Here is a 13,758-nt window from a genome sequence, read left to right as displayed (position 1 = left end):
AAACATAAGATAATGAGAATACTAGAATGGATCTGACACTTTATAGCAAAATATTGAACTTCGAGATATGAACTCTTTGAAATGAAAAAGGCTAAAATATGGTTTTAGTCCCTGCAAATATGCCTCGTTTTGGTTTTAGTCCCTGGTAAAAAAAAAATTTGTTTTTTGTCCCTGCAAAATTTTTTGTTTTTGAAAATAGTCCCTGACCCCACTTTTGTGATGATTTGCATACGTGGCACATTATAACTGAACCAATTTTGTAGTTTTTGGTCCCTGCAAAATATTTTGTTTTTAAAAAAGGTCCCTGCAAAATTTTTTGTTTTTAAAAATAGTCTCTTCAGGGACTATTTTCAAAAACAAAAAATTTTGCAGAGACCAAAAACAATTTTTTTTTTACCAGGGACTAAAACCAAAACGAGACATATTTGCAGGGACTAAAACCATATTTTAGCCAATGAAAAATTATGAAAACCAATAGTCAATTATGGTCTACGTTCTTATGAAGCAAAGTTTGTTTATCAGTCAAAAGGATTGAGGATTGAGTATTTTTTAACTTGGTAAGGTGTGTCGACGTCAACACTAGAAATGTTGCACGGGATGAAAAGTCGGGATTTTCATGGAAATCTTATTTCCATTCATTTTCAAACAATGTTATAAATCCATTGACTAAAGTTAGTCAATTTTTTTAAAGATTTGTGTGCTTCAATTTTGAGAGTGGAGGAACTCGTTATAATGGATTACAATATTTCAGCCATTCTTTGTAAGTTGGAAAAGTTTTTTTTATTATATAGAACATCTTTTAGTGCACCTTGCATACAAAGCTATGTTTAGCAGACATGTTCAATAAAAGTGCATGTATCTATCTATTTATCTATCTATCTATTTATATCTATATATCTATATATACCTTTGCACATATACTAATAATATATGAATTGATGAAAAAAAATCTAAACGTTCAATCTATTTATCTTTTCTATATTAAAGTGAACTTGAATTAACCGTATGTTTGGATTGTGCATATATGGTACTCTACAAAAAGTTCTCTCATTCTCCTAAAACCTTGCAACTATTTACTATATCAGTTTAATGCCACAAAAATATTCATGTATACTTATATGTATACAAATTATCAAAAAAATAAAAAAATACTAATGCAAATTGGTTTGATATACTAATAAAGTACACCCCAAAAAAAAGTAAAAATTACAAAAAATATATATAAAAAAATTATCACACCAATTTTTAACTATGTTTAAATTGTAAAAAAACATAAAATTAACTACCTTTCTTTTCCCATTCCTTAACTACTCCAATACTCATTCACGTTAATTCATGACAAATTTTAATCATTAGAATTGTGTGTATAAATACATAATTTGTGCATCGGTGTTACATGTTTGTAGTATAGATTTTAGTTTTGGGTCATCATCACATTCTATATAAAACTTGCGAATGGTAGCTTACAAGTTTCTATGGTGATTTTTGTTTATTTTTCTTATTTTTCTGATAGGTCTTGGCTTTTCATAAGTTTATGTGATAGGATAGAGACTCAAAGTTACTCTATTATATATATTGGTCAAATATTTTATCTCTAATTTTTATAAGTGACGTGAGAATCAATATGCATTGATCGAATATTTTATCTCTATTTTTTTTTTTTTATAATTGACATCAGAGACTATATAACATTTCTTAATCATCTTTTATAACTTTCTTATCTTTTTCTTATTGCTTGATCATTATAGATATAACTACTTTTGAAGAGGACAAAGGATGATGCTCCAATTAGTTGCATCTTTACTACTCATGTAACATGTGAAAAATGGCATCTATACATATGTATGTAACTATAATATTTACATCTTTAAAAAAAACTATACTATTTACATCAATAAAATCAAATATTATGGAAATTGTATTGCGACAATTTTATATAGAAGGTGATATAGATAAATTTTAATGTATTTTTATTTTTAAACATAAAATTATGATTGGTTATTTTTTAATTTTGAAGTTTGTGTGTGTATATAATTCATTATAAAAATATTGTCATAATCTATTTTATATAGTAGAAGAACATAAGCATATATAGTAGTTATTTTTTTATGGGTTTTACCAAAAAATAATGTATAAGCATATAACAGAAACAATGGCAAGAAGTTTAAAAGTCCATAAGGCATTGCATTCAAATAATATGATAATAGTATGTATAATTGTATCAATCATATCTAAACATAAATATCTATTTTGCATTATAATATTGATCATGTGTTTTTCTTTCATTTCTTTACTCATTGGTGTACCATTGTTAATCCTACTATAAAAAGTACTTTTTTCCTTAATTTAACTTCATTTCATGTAGTTTTGTTCCATCATGTATAGTTGTGATTATATTGGGTATAAGAACCTTTTTTTTTTTTTAAGGGAAGAACCTAATCATGTATAATAGTTTTTTTGTATGGGTTTACCAACAAAAAAAAATGTAAAACCATATATGGGAAGAGTGGTAGGAAGTTTAAAGGCCACAAGACATTGCATTCAAATATAAAAAAACCAAAGCAATATATTATTGAACTATGGTGAACCCAACAAACAAATATTTGCACTATCAGGGTAAAATAGGATAGTGTCTTCAAACTAAAAAAATGATATAGGATCTATACAAATTCTACCATATATGTCTTTAAATCTACGATATAAATATATATAAATTCTTTTATTTTTAAACAACACTCCTATTTTAATATAAATTAATATTAACATAATAATCACTTTACTACATTTCAAAAATATTATCAATATTCTAACTATATGAATATATAGTTATCACAATTTTTATTTTCTCATTTATAAAAACGTTGCAAGTAAGTATTATAATCAAACCCAACTATAAAAAAAAAAAGGTATTATAATCAAACCAGTGCAACGTACGATACCCAGTCTTTTTTAAAGATTCATGGGTGATTCGAATTGATTGGTCAACGAAAAAGGCGAGGGTGGAGGGATTAATATGTGCATCTTACTTACATAGAAAAACCTCACATTTTTTATCTCATTGTTAAAATTAGTTGCTGCTGACTTCGTAAAACATACAAAAAATGACGTTAATGTTTTTTTTTAAGAAGCCAAAAACGTTAATGATGAAAGGGAAAGTTTTATATTTATCTTATTGGTTGAGATACAAAGATTTGTGATCAATTGAGTTTATGGAAAACGTAGTCAAAGCATGTGTTATCATTTTGCTGGTTGTTTTTGAAGACTTTTGTTTCTCAATGACAAATTGATCAATTTAACCAACTCGTTTATGTAGTTGAGCCTACTGAACGTGGGTTAGTCTAGCTCATTTGTCAACTCTATGTGCAACAAATTTTTAACCCACGTATTGCAGAAAGAATCAGAGCCTAGTAAAGTAGATCAAGACTTGGAAACACAAGATGAAACTGCTATTGCAATACAAATTGCAGAAGAAAATGGACCAGAGCCAGATAACGAAGATCAAGACCCGGAAGCACAAGAAACTGCTCAGAGCAACAGTTTGAAGGTTTTTTTCGATTCATAGTTGTTTGGTCCATGATCTCATGGGTTAAAACTTATTTTTTTGCGATGAATCCTTAATTTTTGAGGAATTATGTTTAACATTCTATAAATTTGTATTCATTTATTTCAATAAGAAATAATAATTAAGTTTTACTTGAATGCATGGTTTTCATAAACCTTGTATATATAGCCTGGACAGTAAAGGAAACAGATATTCCACAATCAAAATATTATGGTGCAATTATGTTTCCACAATTTTGTTTTGTTTAATTTATTGTGTTTATATCTTTTATAAAAAAAAAAAATTATGAAGTTGATGTGTGAAGGATATGTTAAAAAAAGAAGAACTTGCTAAAAAAAAGAATAAAAAAGGAGGGAAAAAAGTGATACAACAAAGAATAAAAGAGTTTGCAGATGGGGTGACGAACGTCTCCCTTGATGTTGTGCATGTAAGGCGGCGCAATGGCGGTCAATTGGATCCCTTGCGCCGCTACGACATGGGTGTTGTGTTTCTTGTACTCGGTGGATCTAAGTTTGAATGGTCTTGTGTGGTTGGATAGAAGTTTATGCCGGATTAAGAGGTGGTTCTGGTGTTTTGTTAAGGACAACCTCATAAGGTCAATTTCATGGTATTGATGGAGGTGGACTAAGGACGAAGGGCTAACTCTAGTGGTGAGACGCAACAAAATGAAACCCAAACAAAAGTTAAGAAAAAAAAAATTCAAACAAAACAAAGGAGAAATAAAATAATAAATCTTTCAAAAAAAAAGAAATAAAATAATAAAAAAATGTAGTAATCTGAAGAATCGGTAACCAGATAATTGCATCAAAGTAAGGATGACATGGCCCAATTAAAAAGCGTGTGGTGGATGGAGTGTGTTTGAGCGTTTGCTCTTAGCATTCCTCTTAACAGCCATTGAAAAGTTAAAAAAAATATTAAAAAAATAAAAATAAAAGTTGTTTTCTTCAATGAAGTTTTTTCTTGAAACATAGCAGTGTAGCACTATTCTAAGTTTTCTCAAAGCCTGCTCTTCATTTTTCAAGCCATCCAGTAGTTCTCTTGTAATTACTGCCCCCTTTCCGTCCAAAGAATGAAAAAGAATTGAGTAATGATATTTGTACATCTATATAGTGACAATTTTGGTGATAATTTTGATTTTCTTATTTTTCTATTGGTTAAAAACAATGGAGAGAGAAAAAGAAAGAGAGAATAAAAACATAATGTGAGTATGAGAGAGAAAGATGTCTAAATTATTACAAAATGATCGTACAAATATCATTTCTCAAAAGAATTACTTGTTCCTACATCAAAGAAAGTAATATAGAACAAATCACTCGCAAAGAATGTTGTTGATGAAATTAAAAGACTTTCCTATCACATCACACCTCCATGCAATGACACCAATTCTAAAATAAAATTTAATTTTGAATTCCCATCGATTAGATCCGAAACTCATATATTAATTGAGGTTAAATAGAAAGTGAAATTTAGATACACTTAACTTTTTAATGGTTCTTATTCCACATTATTTTTATTTTTAATTCATATTATTTCGCATAAGAATATGAGTTAAATTAATATTTTTTGGTAATATTGTTAGAACTTTAAAAAAAAAATAGAAATATTATTATAAATAGGGAAATATTACGGGTGCCTCCGGGGCACTCTTTAAGCACCCAAAGTGGTAAGCTTTATTGAAAGTTTATGCATTTATTGCATTGGAAATTGAAATTTTTACTTTTTTTTAATGAATAATTTCTTCATAAAGAATGCTTAAAGAATGCTCCGGGGGCACTCGTACCCTTATAAATATAATATAAAGTTAGTTAAAATTTTGTTAGACCGAGTTTGTTATTAGATGTTAGTTTGTTAATTTCAAGCAAGCTCTATTTACTGATTTTTAATCAATGCTTCAATATGAATTTTTAGGATAATTCCTTTCTATCAAGCTCTCAAGTTTATTTCTCATATGAGATGAATTTTCATATCTTAGATCATGTGTTGTAACAAGTATAATCCATATATAGAGACTAACTTAATTCATATTTAATATGAGAAGTGTACGATGAATCTGAACTGATTATGTTGCCAAATATTTTCCTTCTTTAACAATTAATACTCACTTTTCAGTGCCAAATATTGTAATAGTATCAAACTGGAATCTGAGTTTAAAAATAATGCAAGATGTCTATGGAAGTAAAAAATGTGTAGGGTGTATTGGAATCTGTACCAATTGGAACAATAGATCTGTCAAAAAGAAAAGGAAGGAAGAAATCCATATTTTGATTTTCTCCATTAAACAAGTCACTAATACCAAACATTGATGTCAGTTTATCCCTTTGCTTTCAAGTAACTGATATTTTGGTTTGCTAACTCTTATTGAATTATATGACTGTAGATTAAAATTAAAAATCTATTTTATTGTTTAAAATTGTAGAGATAGATGTCCGCAAGTACAACTCCGATGATAAAAAAGTTGCAATATACTGGGATGCAAATTTGAACTAGTAAATTTGCACTTCTTTGTGCTTAACGTGTGAGATATGTCGTTAGATTATTCTTTAAAAAAATATTGTAGAGATAAAATTTAGTAATCATTTTTGTAAATGAGATTTGGACGTAATACATACTACTCATATTTTCCACTTCTTTAGTGTTCAAACAAATATTTTCCCTAGAATTTTATGAATTCAAACATATTTTCCTAGTTAACAAAGAAAAAGTAGATTTCACAATTGACACAAATGTATGTCCTTTTTATTATCAGCTTTTGATACATCTTATTTTATTTTAAAAATGACATATGGTTAATTTTTATTGCTTGCTTTTAATAAACATGGAAATCTTCAGATTGGGGGAGCTGCAAATTCAAGATATCTTGATTTGGTAAGATAAAGATTACATATCCAAGATTGTAAATAAATGATCTACCTATGATTGCCTACTCTTCTAGCTAGGCATATGAACAAGTTTTGTATTCAAATGAAGAAGTAAATCAGCCAACCTGTAATCCAAAATTCTTTACATCAACTCTCAATATCATATCTTTCATTATGAGTCAGGAGGACCACTAAAGAAAAAAACATATGAAACTTTGTTTAAAAGGACTAGAAGCAATACTACAAAAAATAGAACAAAAATATACATAACAACAAAAAAATAAAGAGAAAATATCTTTTTTAAAAATTTCATAGCAATACTACAAAAAGTCTCACATGCTCTCAACCTCTTTTAATTTCAGTGCAGTAGAGAGACTGCAAGACTATTATGGTAGATGTCTTAGGCTCTAATCCCCTTTTTGTTTTTAGTGCATATATTTTGGGGTCACTAATTAAATAAAAGTTCCAAATTGCATGTTTGAATTCACAATCATTTTAGCAAAATCGTGATGACAATCTGAATGTAGATTTTGTTAAAATCACGATAGTTCTCTGTAATTCTCGCAAAATCATCACCAAGCATTTATGCATTTCGCCTTAGTTTGGAACCGGGATGCAATTGGTGAAGTTGAAGTGAGGATTGAATCTACAAATTGGAGCTTTCAATTTTCACATTGAAAATTGCATTGTACCGCAAGAATGGGATAAATGGTCGTCCGTGAGCATAACTCAGTTGGTAGGACAATGCATTATTATATGCAGGGGCCAGGGTTCGAACCCCAGGCACCCCACTTAGCCAGTGTTTGGTTACTCGGTGAAAACGGGTTCACCGCACGTTGTATCGTCAAACACAATTTCAAGGTGTTTGGTTATCCACCAACACTCTACCGCCCGCCGTACGTTTGCATTTTCAGAATCGATTTGTATAGAAACTGCTCTCCCTAGCTTTTTGGAATTGAGTTTCCCTACCGTGAAAGTACATAGCCCTATTTGTCTCTTTTACCCTTGAATCTCATCACTTTTTTTTCACATATATGTTTATATTTGACAAATCCCTCCAGCTACATGAGAAATCATTTACTTCATCTCATTGCTATTGTTGTATGTGTACCCTTTTTGTTGCTGCAAAAAAAATAAAAAATCTTTCAGAAATTTCAAGTAGAAGGTTGAAGAAGACATAAGAAACGGTGGTTTTTGTCGACTACTGTTTGTTTATCAAAAAACCTTTCTTTTTTTATAACTCTATATCACCCTGCGGAGCCCAATAATTTTTAACATTTTACAAAATAATAAATATTTTTTTATTTAATCTTTACACAATTGTATTAAACTTAAACACAAAATTAAATAACTAAGTAAAAAGTGGAAATGCTCTTTCTTCAAAAAAAATAAAATGGAAATGCTCTAAATAAAAACCAAAAAATGGTAATGAAATTTGTAGGAAAAAAAAAAAAGATAAATGAAATCTATTTTAAATGCACATATATGAAAATCCATTTTGGTCATTTTCATAACTAAAAGCAATTTTGACACAATATCCAAACAATATCTTTCATATGAATCACTTCTATCTTAAAGGTATCCAAACATAAATCACTTTTCACTCAACTCACTTTTAATCAAAATCAATTCTGTAAAATTAATTCAACCAAAATCAATTATTGTCACCGCGTAACCAAACACACACTTATTCACCTTATAAAGTGAATTATAACCACTAAACTACCTGACAAAAAAAATGATCATCGCGGATCCAAATAGAAGCTTAGACCTTAGTTCTTGTATGATCAACCTAAAAGGGATTCAAAATCAAGACTTCAAGCAGTCTCCTCATTATTAGTGAGTCATTTGAAGACTTGTGACAAAGACAAGAGTAATATTGATTTGATGTGGTAATTTTTTCTTCCTATTGTAGTAAAATTCAACGGCATATATAAGTTAAAGTTACAAACCACCATTTCAATCCCAAGAACCACCATACTTGTTGTCAGTGCTCAACAATGTGTAATAGTGCACATAAAGGATCTCATGTGCTTTTTCTACCCTCCATATGCTTGCACACTCTCATGCATACATAAATATGGGTAGAAAGAAAAAGAGAATGAGATTCCATACAGATAATAAAAGGAATGGACCCAATGATTGATCTTTCTCCTCACATTTTTCACCTTTCTTATCCATCACTCCAGCACACACAAAACTAACCTTGAGAAGCCACATATCTACTACATAAACAAAATAGAAAAAGTTATATGCAAGAAAAACATGATTTATGGCACAATATCTCACCCAACGAATCATCCTTCAAGCTTCCTTGATTCTCCCCTAATAATTAAAACCTCATAATAATTTTAATACCAAAATTCATTATACATTCGTAAACAACAAATGATTAAATTCAAGTAGTTAATTCAATGAAAGTTGAATTGATTAAAAGTACATGAGTTCGAACTTTGACCGAAACATTAATAATTGACTAAACTTTTTTTTTTGGCTTTTGCATCGGTTTTCGAGCCACCAAAGGTGGGCGACTAATCCGACTCATGCGTAGAGGCATGTGCACTGGCCAAACGTCGTTTCTCCTGAAAATCGTACGTCCTTGGAAGGAGTTCCTTGCCGCTGGAGCCCAAACAACTTAGTTTTCATTGACTAAATTTTACTTACTTCATGATCAACTTCTAAATCACCAAGACTCATTTCCCCTGGAAATCATGTGATTAAAAACAATAAATTATACATTAATTAACATTTAATAACATTCATCACCTTTGGTACATTGCCAAGTGTCCAAAATTAGAATCACCCCTCGTGGTTTAGTTTTCAAAAAGTAATGCCCTTCACAAGAAGTTGTATGGCAGATCCCCACCTTCCCATGTTACAACTTCCCCTCTTACCTGTCCCTACCTTCCCCACATTTTATAAAAACCTCAAATCCCTCTCCTCCTTCTCCCTCCAATCCCTCACAACATTTCCCTCATTTTCCTCTCTCTCTCTTTTCATTGCAATCTTAACACTATTACTCCTCAAAATCTCATACACTTTTCAATTAATAACACATAAACACAAAACATGTGTAGCTCCAAGGCTAAAGAAGTAACTGTAGGCATAGAATCTTCCACAACACCACATGTTGCTAGAATCAATGGAAGGCCAGTACTTCAACCAACATGCAACCATGTTCCAAATCTTGAAAGAAGAAACTCAATTAAGAAATCAACACCAAAATCACTTTCTCCATTACCACTTCCAAACAAGACTAATACTTCTTCATTGACACCACCAATTTCTCCAAAACCAAAGTCACCTACTAGTACTAGACCATTAGCTATAAAGAGAGGAAATGACAATAATGGACTTAATTTAAGCTGTGAAAAGATTTCAATACCAAAAAACATAATGAAAACTCCAACTTTGGAGAGGAAAAAATCAAAGAGTTTTAAAGAAGGGTCTTTTGGTATTGAAGCTGCTTCATTGAGTTATTCTTCTTCTTTGATCACTGATTCACCAGGAAGCATAGCTGCTGTTAGAAGGGAACAAGTGGCACTTCAGCAAGCACAAAGGAAAATGAAGATTGCTCATTATGGAAGATCAAAATCTGCTAAATTTGAAAGAGTTTTTCCTATTGATCCTTCAAGTGCTCTTGATTCAAAGACTACTAATCAAGAGGAGAAGAGATGCAGCTTCATCACAACCAATTCAGGTAATTGGTAGTTATAAATATTTTAAAAGATTTAATTCTAAAAGAAAATTATTAGAAAGTCAATCAATTATAATTGTCTGAATATTAAAAATGTATGACTCTAATTATAATTACTTCTAAAGTCAGAGATAAGATTGATTGTGATTTGTTGATAGTTTAATTTATTATAGGTTTATAAAAACTAAACTCATATTTTAATACAAATTCATAGGTACCCTTTTTGATATTTAGTGCAATTTTGTTTTATCTTAAAGCAACAAGTGTTAACTTTAATGTCTCTTTTGATAAACAGATCCTATCTATATTGCTTATCATGATGAAGAATGGGGAGTTCCAGTTCATGATGACAAGTAAGTCCCTACCCCTCTCTCTCTCACACACCTATGAAACACTAACATTGATATAAATATTTTACACTAAACACAACATGACACATCGACACCAGTGATAATTTGCAAAATAGAATAATTAAAGATGATTACATGTATCGGTGTTGTGTTGTGTCGAACACCAACACATGTAAGAGACAGACATGCTTTCCATCGGAAGTGTGGATTCTCCACAAACACACATAAATTAGGTGTATGTTTGGATGAGTTTATTGAACGGATAGTTTGGAAAAATCATGATGACACTATAATATTGTTGAAACTCAAAATTGGAACTTTTATCAATATTGCGGTGGTTTACCATAATTTTGTTAATCTCACTGTCAATTCAAATATGAACTAATTGCATTATAGATGAAGACTAAAAAATATTATGATGTTGTCTATATTCAGGATGTTGTTTGAACTTCTAATTTTAAGTGGAGCTCAAGTTGGATCTGATTGGACCTCAACCTTGAAGAAACGCCTAGATTTCAGGTTTGATTCTGATTAAATTCATTCATATAGTTAATTGCAGAACATACAATAATATTTTTGCTCTAGGGAAGTACTAATTTTAAATTTATGTGCAGGGCTGCATTTTCAGAATTTGATGCAGAAATTGTGGCCAATTTGACTGATAAGCAAATGATGTCTATTAGTTCAGAATATGGCATTGATATAAGTAAAGTTAGAGGAGTTGTTGATAATGCTAACCAAATTTTACAGGTAAATAAAAATGTGCCCTTTTCATCATTCTTTTCTGCTTGATCTCTATTCTTTTCATATCATGTCCTCAAAAAACAATAGTTTGAGAGAACTTCTAGTAGAAAAGAACAGAATAGTTAATTGTTTTTTTCCACTTCTTATTATTTTATTTTTTCTAATTCACTCTTTGACAAAAAAGGCTGCAGACAAGTTAGTTCCAATAGCTTATAAGTTTCTGTTTCTGTCCCCACATGAGTTGATTGATCAATGCTAAATTTTAAACCTTATCAATGCTGTCACATATTACAGATTTTTTGTAACTTTTGTTTGACAGTATGTTGCAGTTAATTTTAACACAAGGCTCCTCCTATCTTGATAAACAGCTGAATTGAACGTTTATAGCACTTAAACGCTTTTTTTTTTTATAAGTGTTTGTCTATAAGCTATTTATATAGTAAATGATAGAATTAATTAGTTGTTTTCATATTAGTTATTAGTTGTTTTCATTAACTATCCTAAACCTTATGTAGAGAAGCTGTTATTAGCTGTTAACACTCACTAATCAACATATTCAGGCATTTAAAACATATATGAGGCCTATAAAGTTGTTAAGGGCATTGTCATCTTTACCCATTATCTTTGTATATAAGTCTTTGATTTATTGTAAATACATTTTATTACTACTTTCTCAAATGTATTTACAATGAGTCAAAGGTTTATATACAAAGGCAAACGGTACGGATGTCAGAACTTACGACGATTTTATATTGACTCATACATGCTCTAACCAATAGAACATCTTAGTTAGTGAGTGTTGATATAGAGAAACGATATTTATACAATTATTTTGTGATAATTTTTGAACAATTTTTTCTCTTATACTTAAATGTTGTTCTTATCATCTCTCTTTCTTTTTCTCTCTCTTGTTTTTGACCAACTAGAGAGAAAGAAAGTTGTCATAAAAATTGTCATACAAATATCATTTTTCGTTGATATAAGCTATCCTTACCAATGGTACAAGTGTTTAGGCCACAAGATAAAAACAAATTTTTAAAGTATTTACTAATTACTTATTTTGAAATTATGACATTACAGGTTAGGAAAGGCTTTGGTTCATTTGACAAATACATTTGGGGGTTTGTGAATCATAAACCAATCTCAAATCAATACAAATTTGGTCACAAGATTCCAGTGAAGACATCAAAATCAGAGAGCATAAGCAAAGACATGATTAAGAGAGGGTTTAGATATGTTGGTCCAACAGTGGTTCATTCATTTATGCAGGCAGCTGGCCTAACAAATGACCACTTAATCACTTGCCACAGGCACTTGCAATGCACATTATTGGCAGCCATATAAGAGATTAATTGACCCTACAAGTTCTCAAGACATAAATTGAAAGTTATTATTATGTATGCTTAAAAGCATATGTAATATAACTAATGTGCTGACTATAGTTTACTTGGAGTTCATTGTTGTGTATATTATTAGATAGGTCTGAAAGTTTTTTTCTCTCTTTCTGATTTGTGAGATGTTGTGAGAATTTTTAATGATAAGTTTGAGTGTGCTAAAGCATTTTATTTTGCATAGTTCAAGAACAAGAAAAATATTACTAATGGTGTTATTAAGGGAAATAGATTTGGTGCATTAACTGGGTCAAACATGTTCTAGTCTCAGTCTCAACTGTCTGAGATCATTTAAAGTTGATTTTATTACGTGCAATTTGAACCGTCTTATCTCCGACTCTAGATCAAGATCATTTATCAAAGAAAGCAAAATTAATGTAATAACTGCGTCATACAGTTTTTAATCTCAAGTGTTCGAACTTAGAATTAACAACCAAAATTATTTAAAAGTTAAAACTAGTTTGAACGATCTGATATCAGATTTAACGGTCAAGATCATTTACAACGTGTCGAAGCGTGCTTTTTCAACAGGAGAAGCCGTTAAGAAGTGGTGGGAGTGTTAGGGAACAGTCAGCATGTGCATGTGCAAATAGGAGGCAAGGGCATGTGTAATGTCAGTTTACTTTGTAGAGAGACCATGTGACCTACAAGGACTTTGCATTATTTGGTTCCCTTTAACAGCCTGTGTGGGATACTTGTTGAAGAGTGTGTAGGACCACCTTAACAAACCCTATTTTCCTTCTCTTTGCTTTGTTTATGAAGTTGTTATTTCATCTTTATTGTATTCTCTTAACTTTTTGGCTTGAGTGAATATGATATTATGCCCTTTTCCTATATATTTTGGAGTTGGTGTGGATGTTTTGAGTGGCCTTCAATTCAATTGTCATGTGCTCATGTACTATTTGATTACATATATTATATACTTTTTCAAAATGTTAAAACTAGATAAGATAAGTATATATATCTTCTCCCATGTGCTCCCTTTACTTTCTTCTTTCTAATTGGTTACTTCAAACATTGAATATACTTTAAACTAATTAATGGCTATAACTATTCTTGTAGTAGCATTTAACATTGTTACACATGCATAGTGGGACTACTTGCAAATGCAAGAGAATTATATAAGTGGCTTCCCTAACAAATTTCCGGGACAAAA

At 30.3% G+C, this 13,758-nt stretch overlaps 1 protein-coding gene across 1 annotated transcript; it reads left to right on the top strand.

Annotated features, from left to right (window-relative positions):
• Positions 1-9,349: 9,349 nt before the first annotated feature.
• On the top strand, positions 9,350-12,843 carry LOC11445011 (uncharacterized). Its single transcript, XM_003595876.4, has 5 exons — positions 9,350-10,120; positions 10,413-10,470; positions 10,903-10,986; positions 11,082-11,217; positions 12,292-12,843. Exons 1-5 carry the CDS (start codon positions 9,490-9,492, stop codon positions 12,553-12,555), a joined length of 1,173 nt encoding a protein of 390 aa, XP_003595924.1. The 5' UTR covers positions 9,350-9,489; the 3' UTR covers positions 12,556-12,843.
• The last annotated feature ends 915 nt before the right edge of the window (positions 12,844-13,758 follow it).

The sequence above is a fragment of the Medicago truncatula genome, chromosome 2 (assembly GCF_003473485.1).
Source record: "Medicago truncatula cultivar Jemalong A17 chromosome 2, MtrunA17r5.0-ANR, whole genome shotgun sequence".
Lineage (NCBI taxonomy): Eukaryota > Viridiplantae > Streptophyta > Magnoliopsida > Fabales > Fabaceae > Medicago > Medicago truncatula.
The sequence above is the reverse complement of the archived record's forward strand: the minus strand, read 5'-3'. Positions and strand labels throughout refer to the sequence as shown.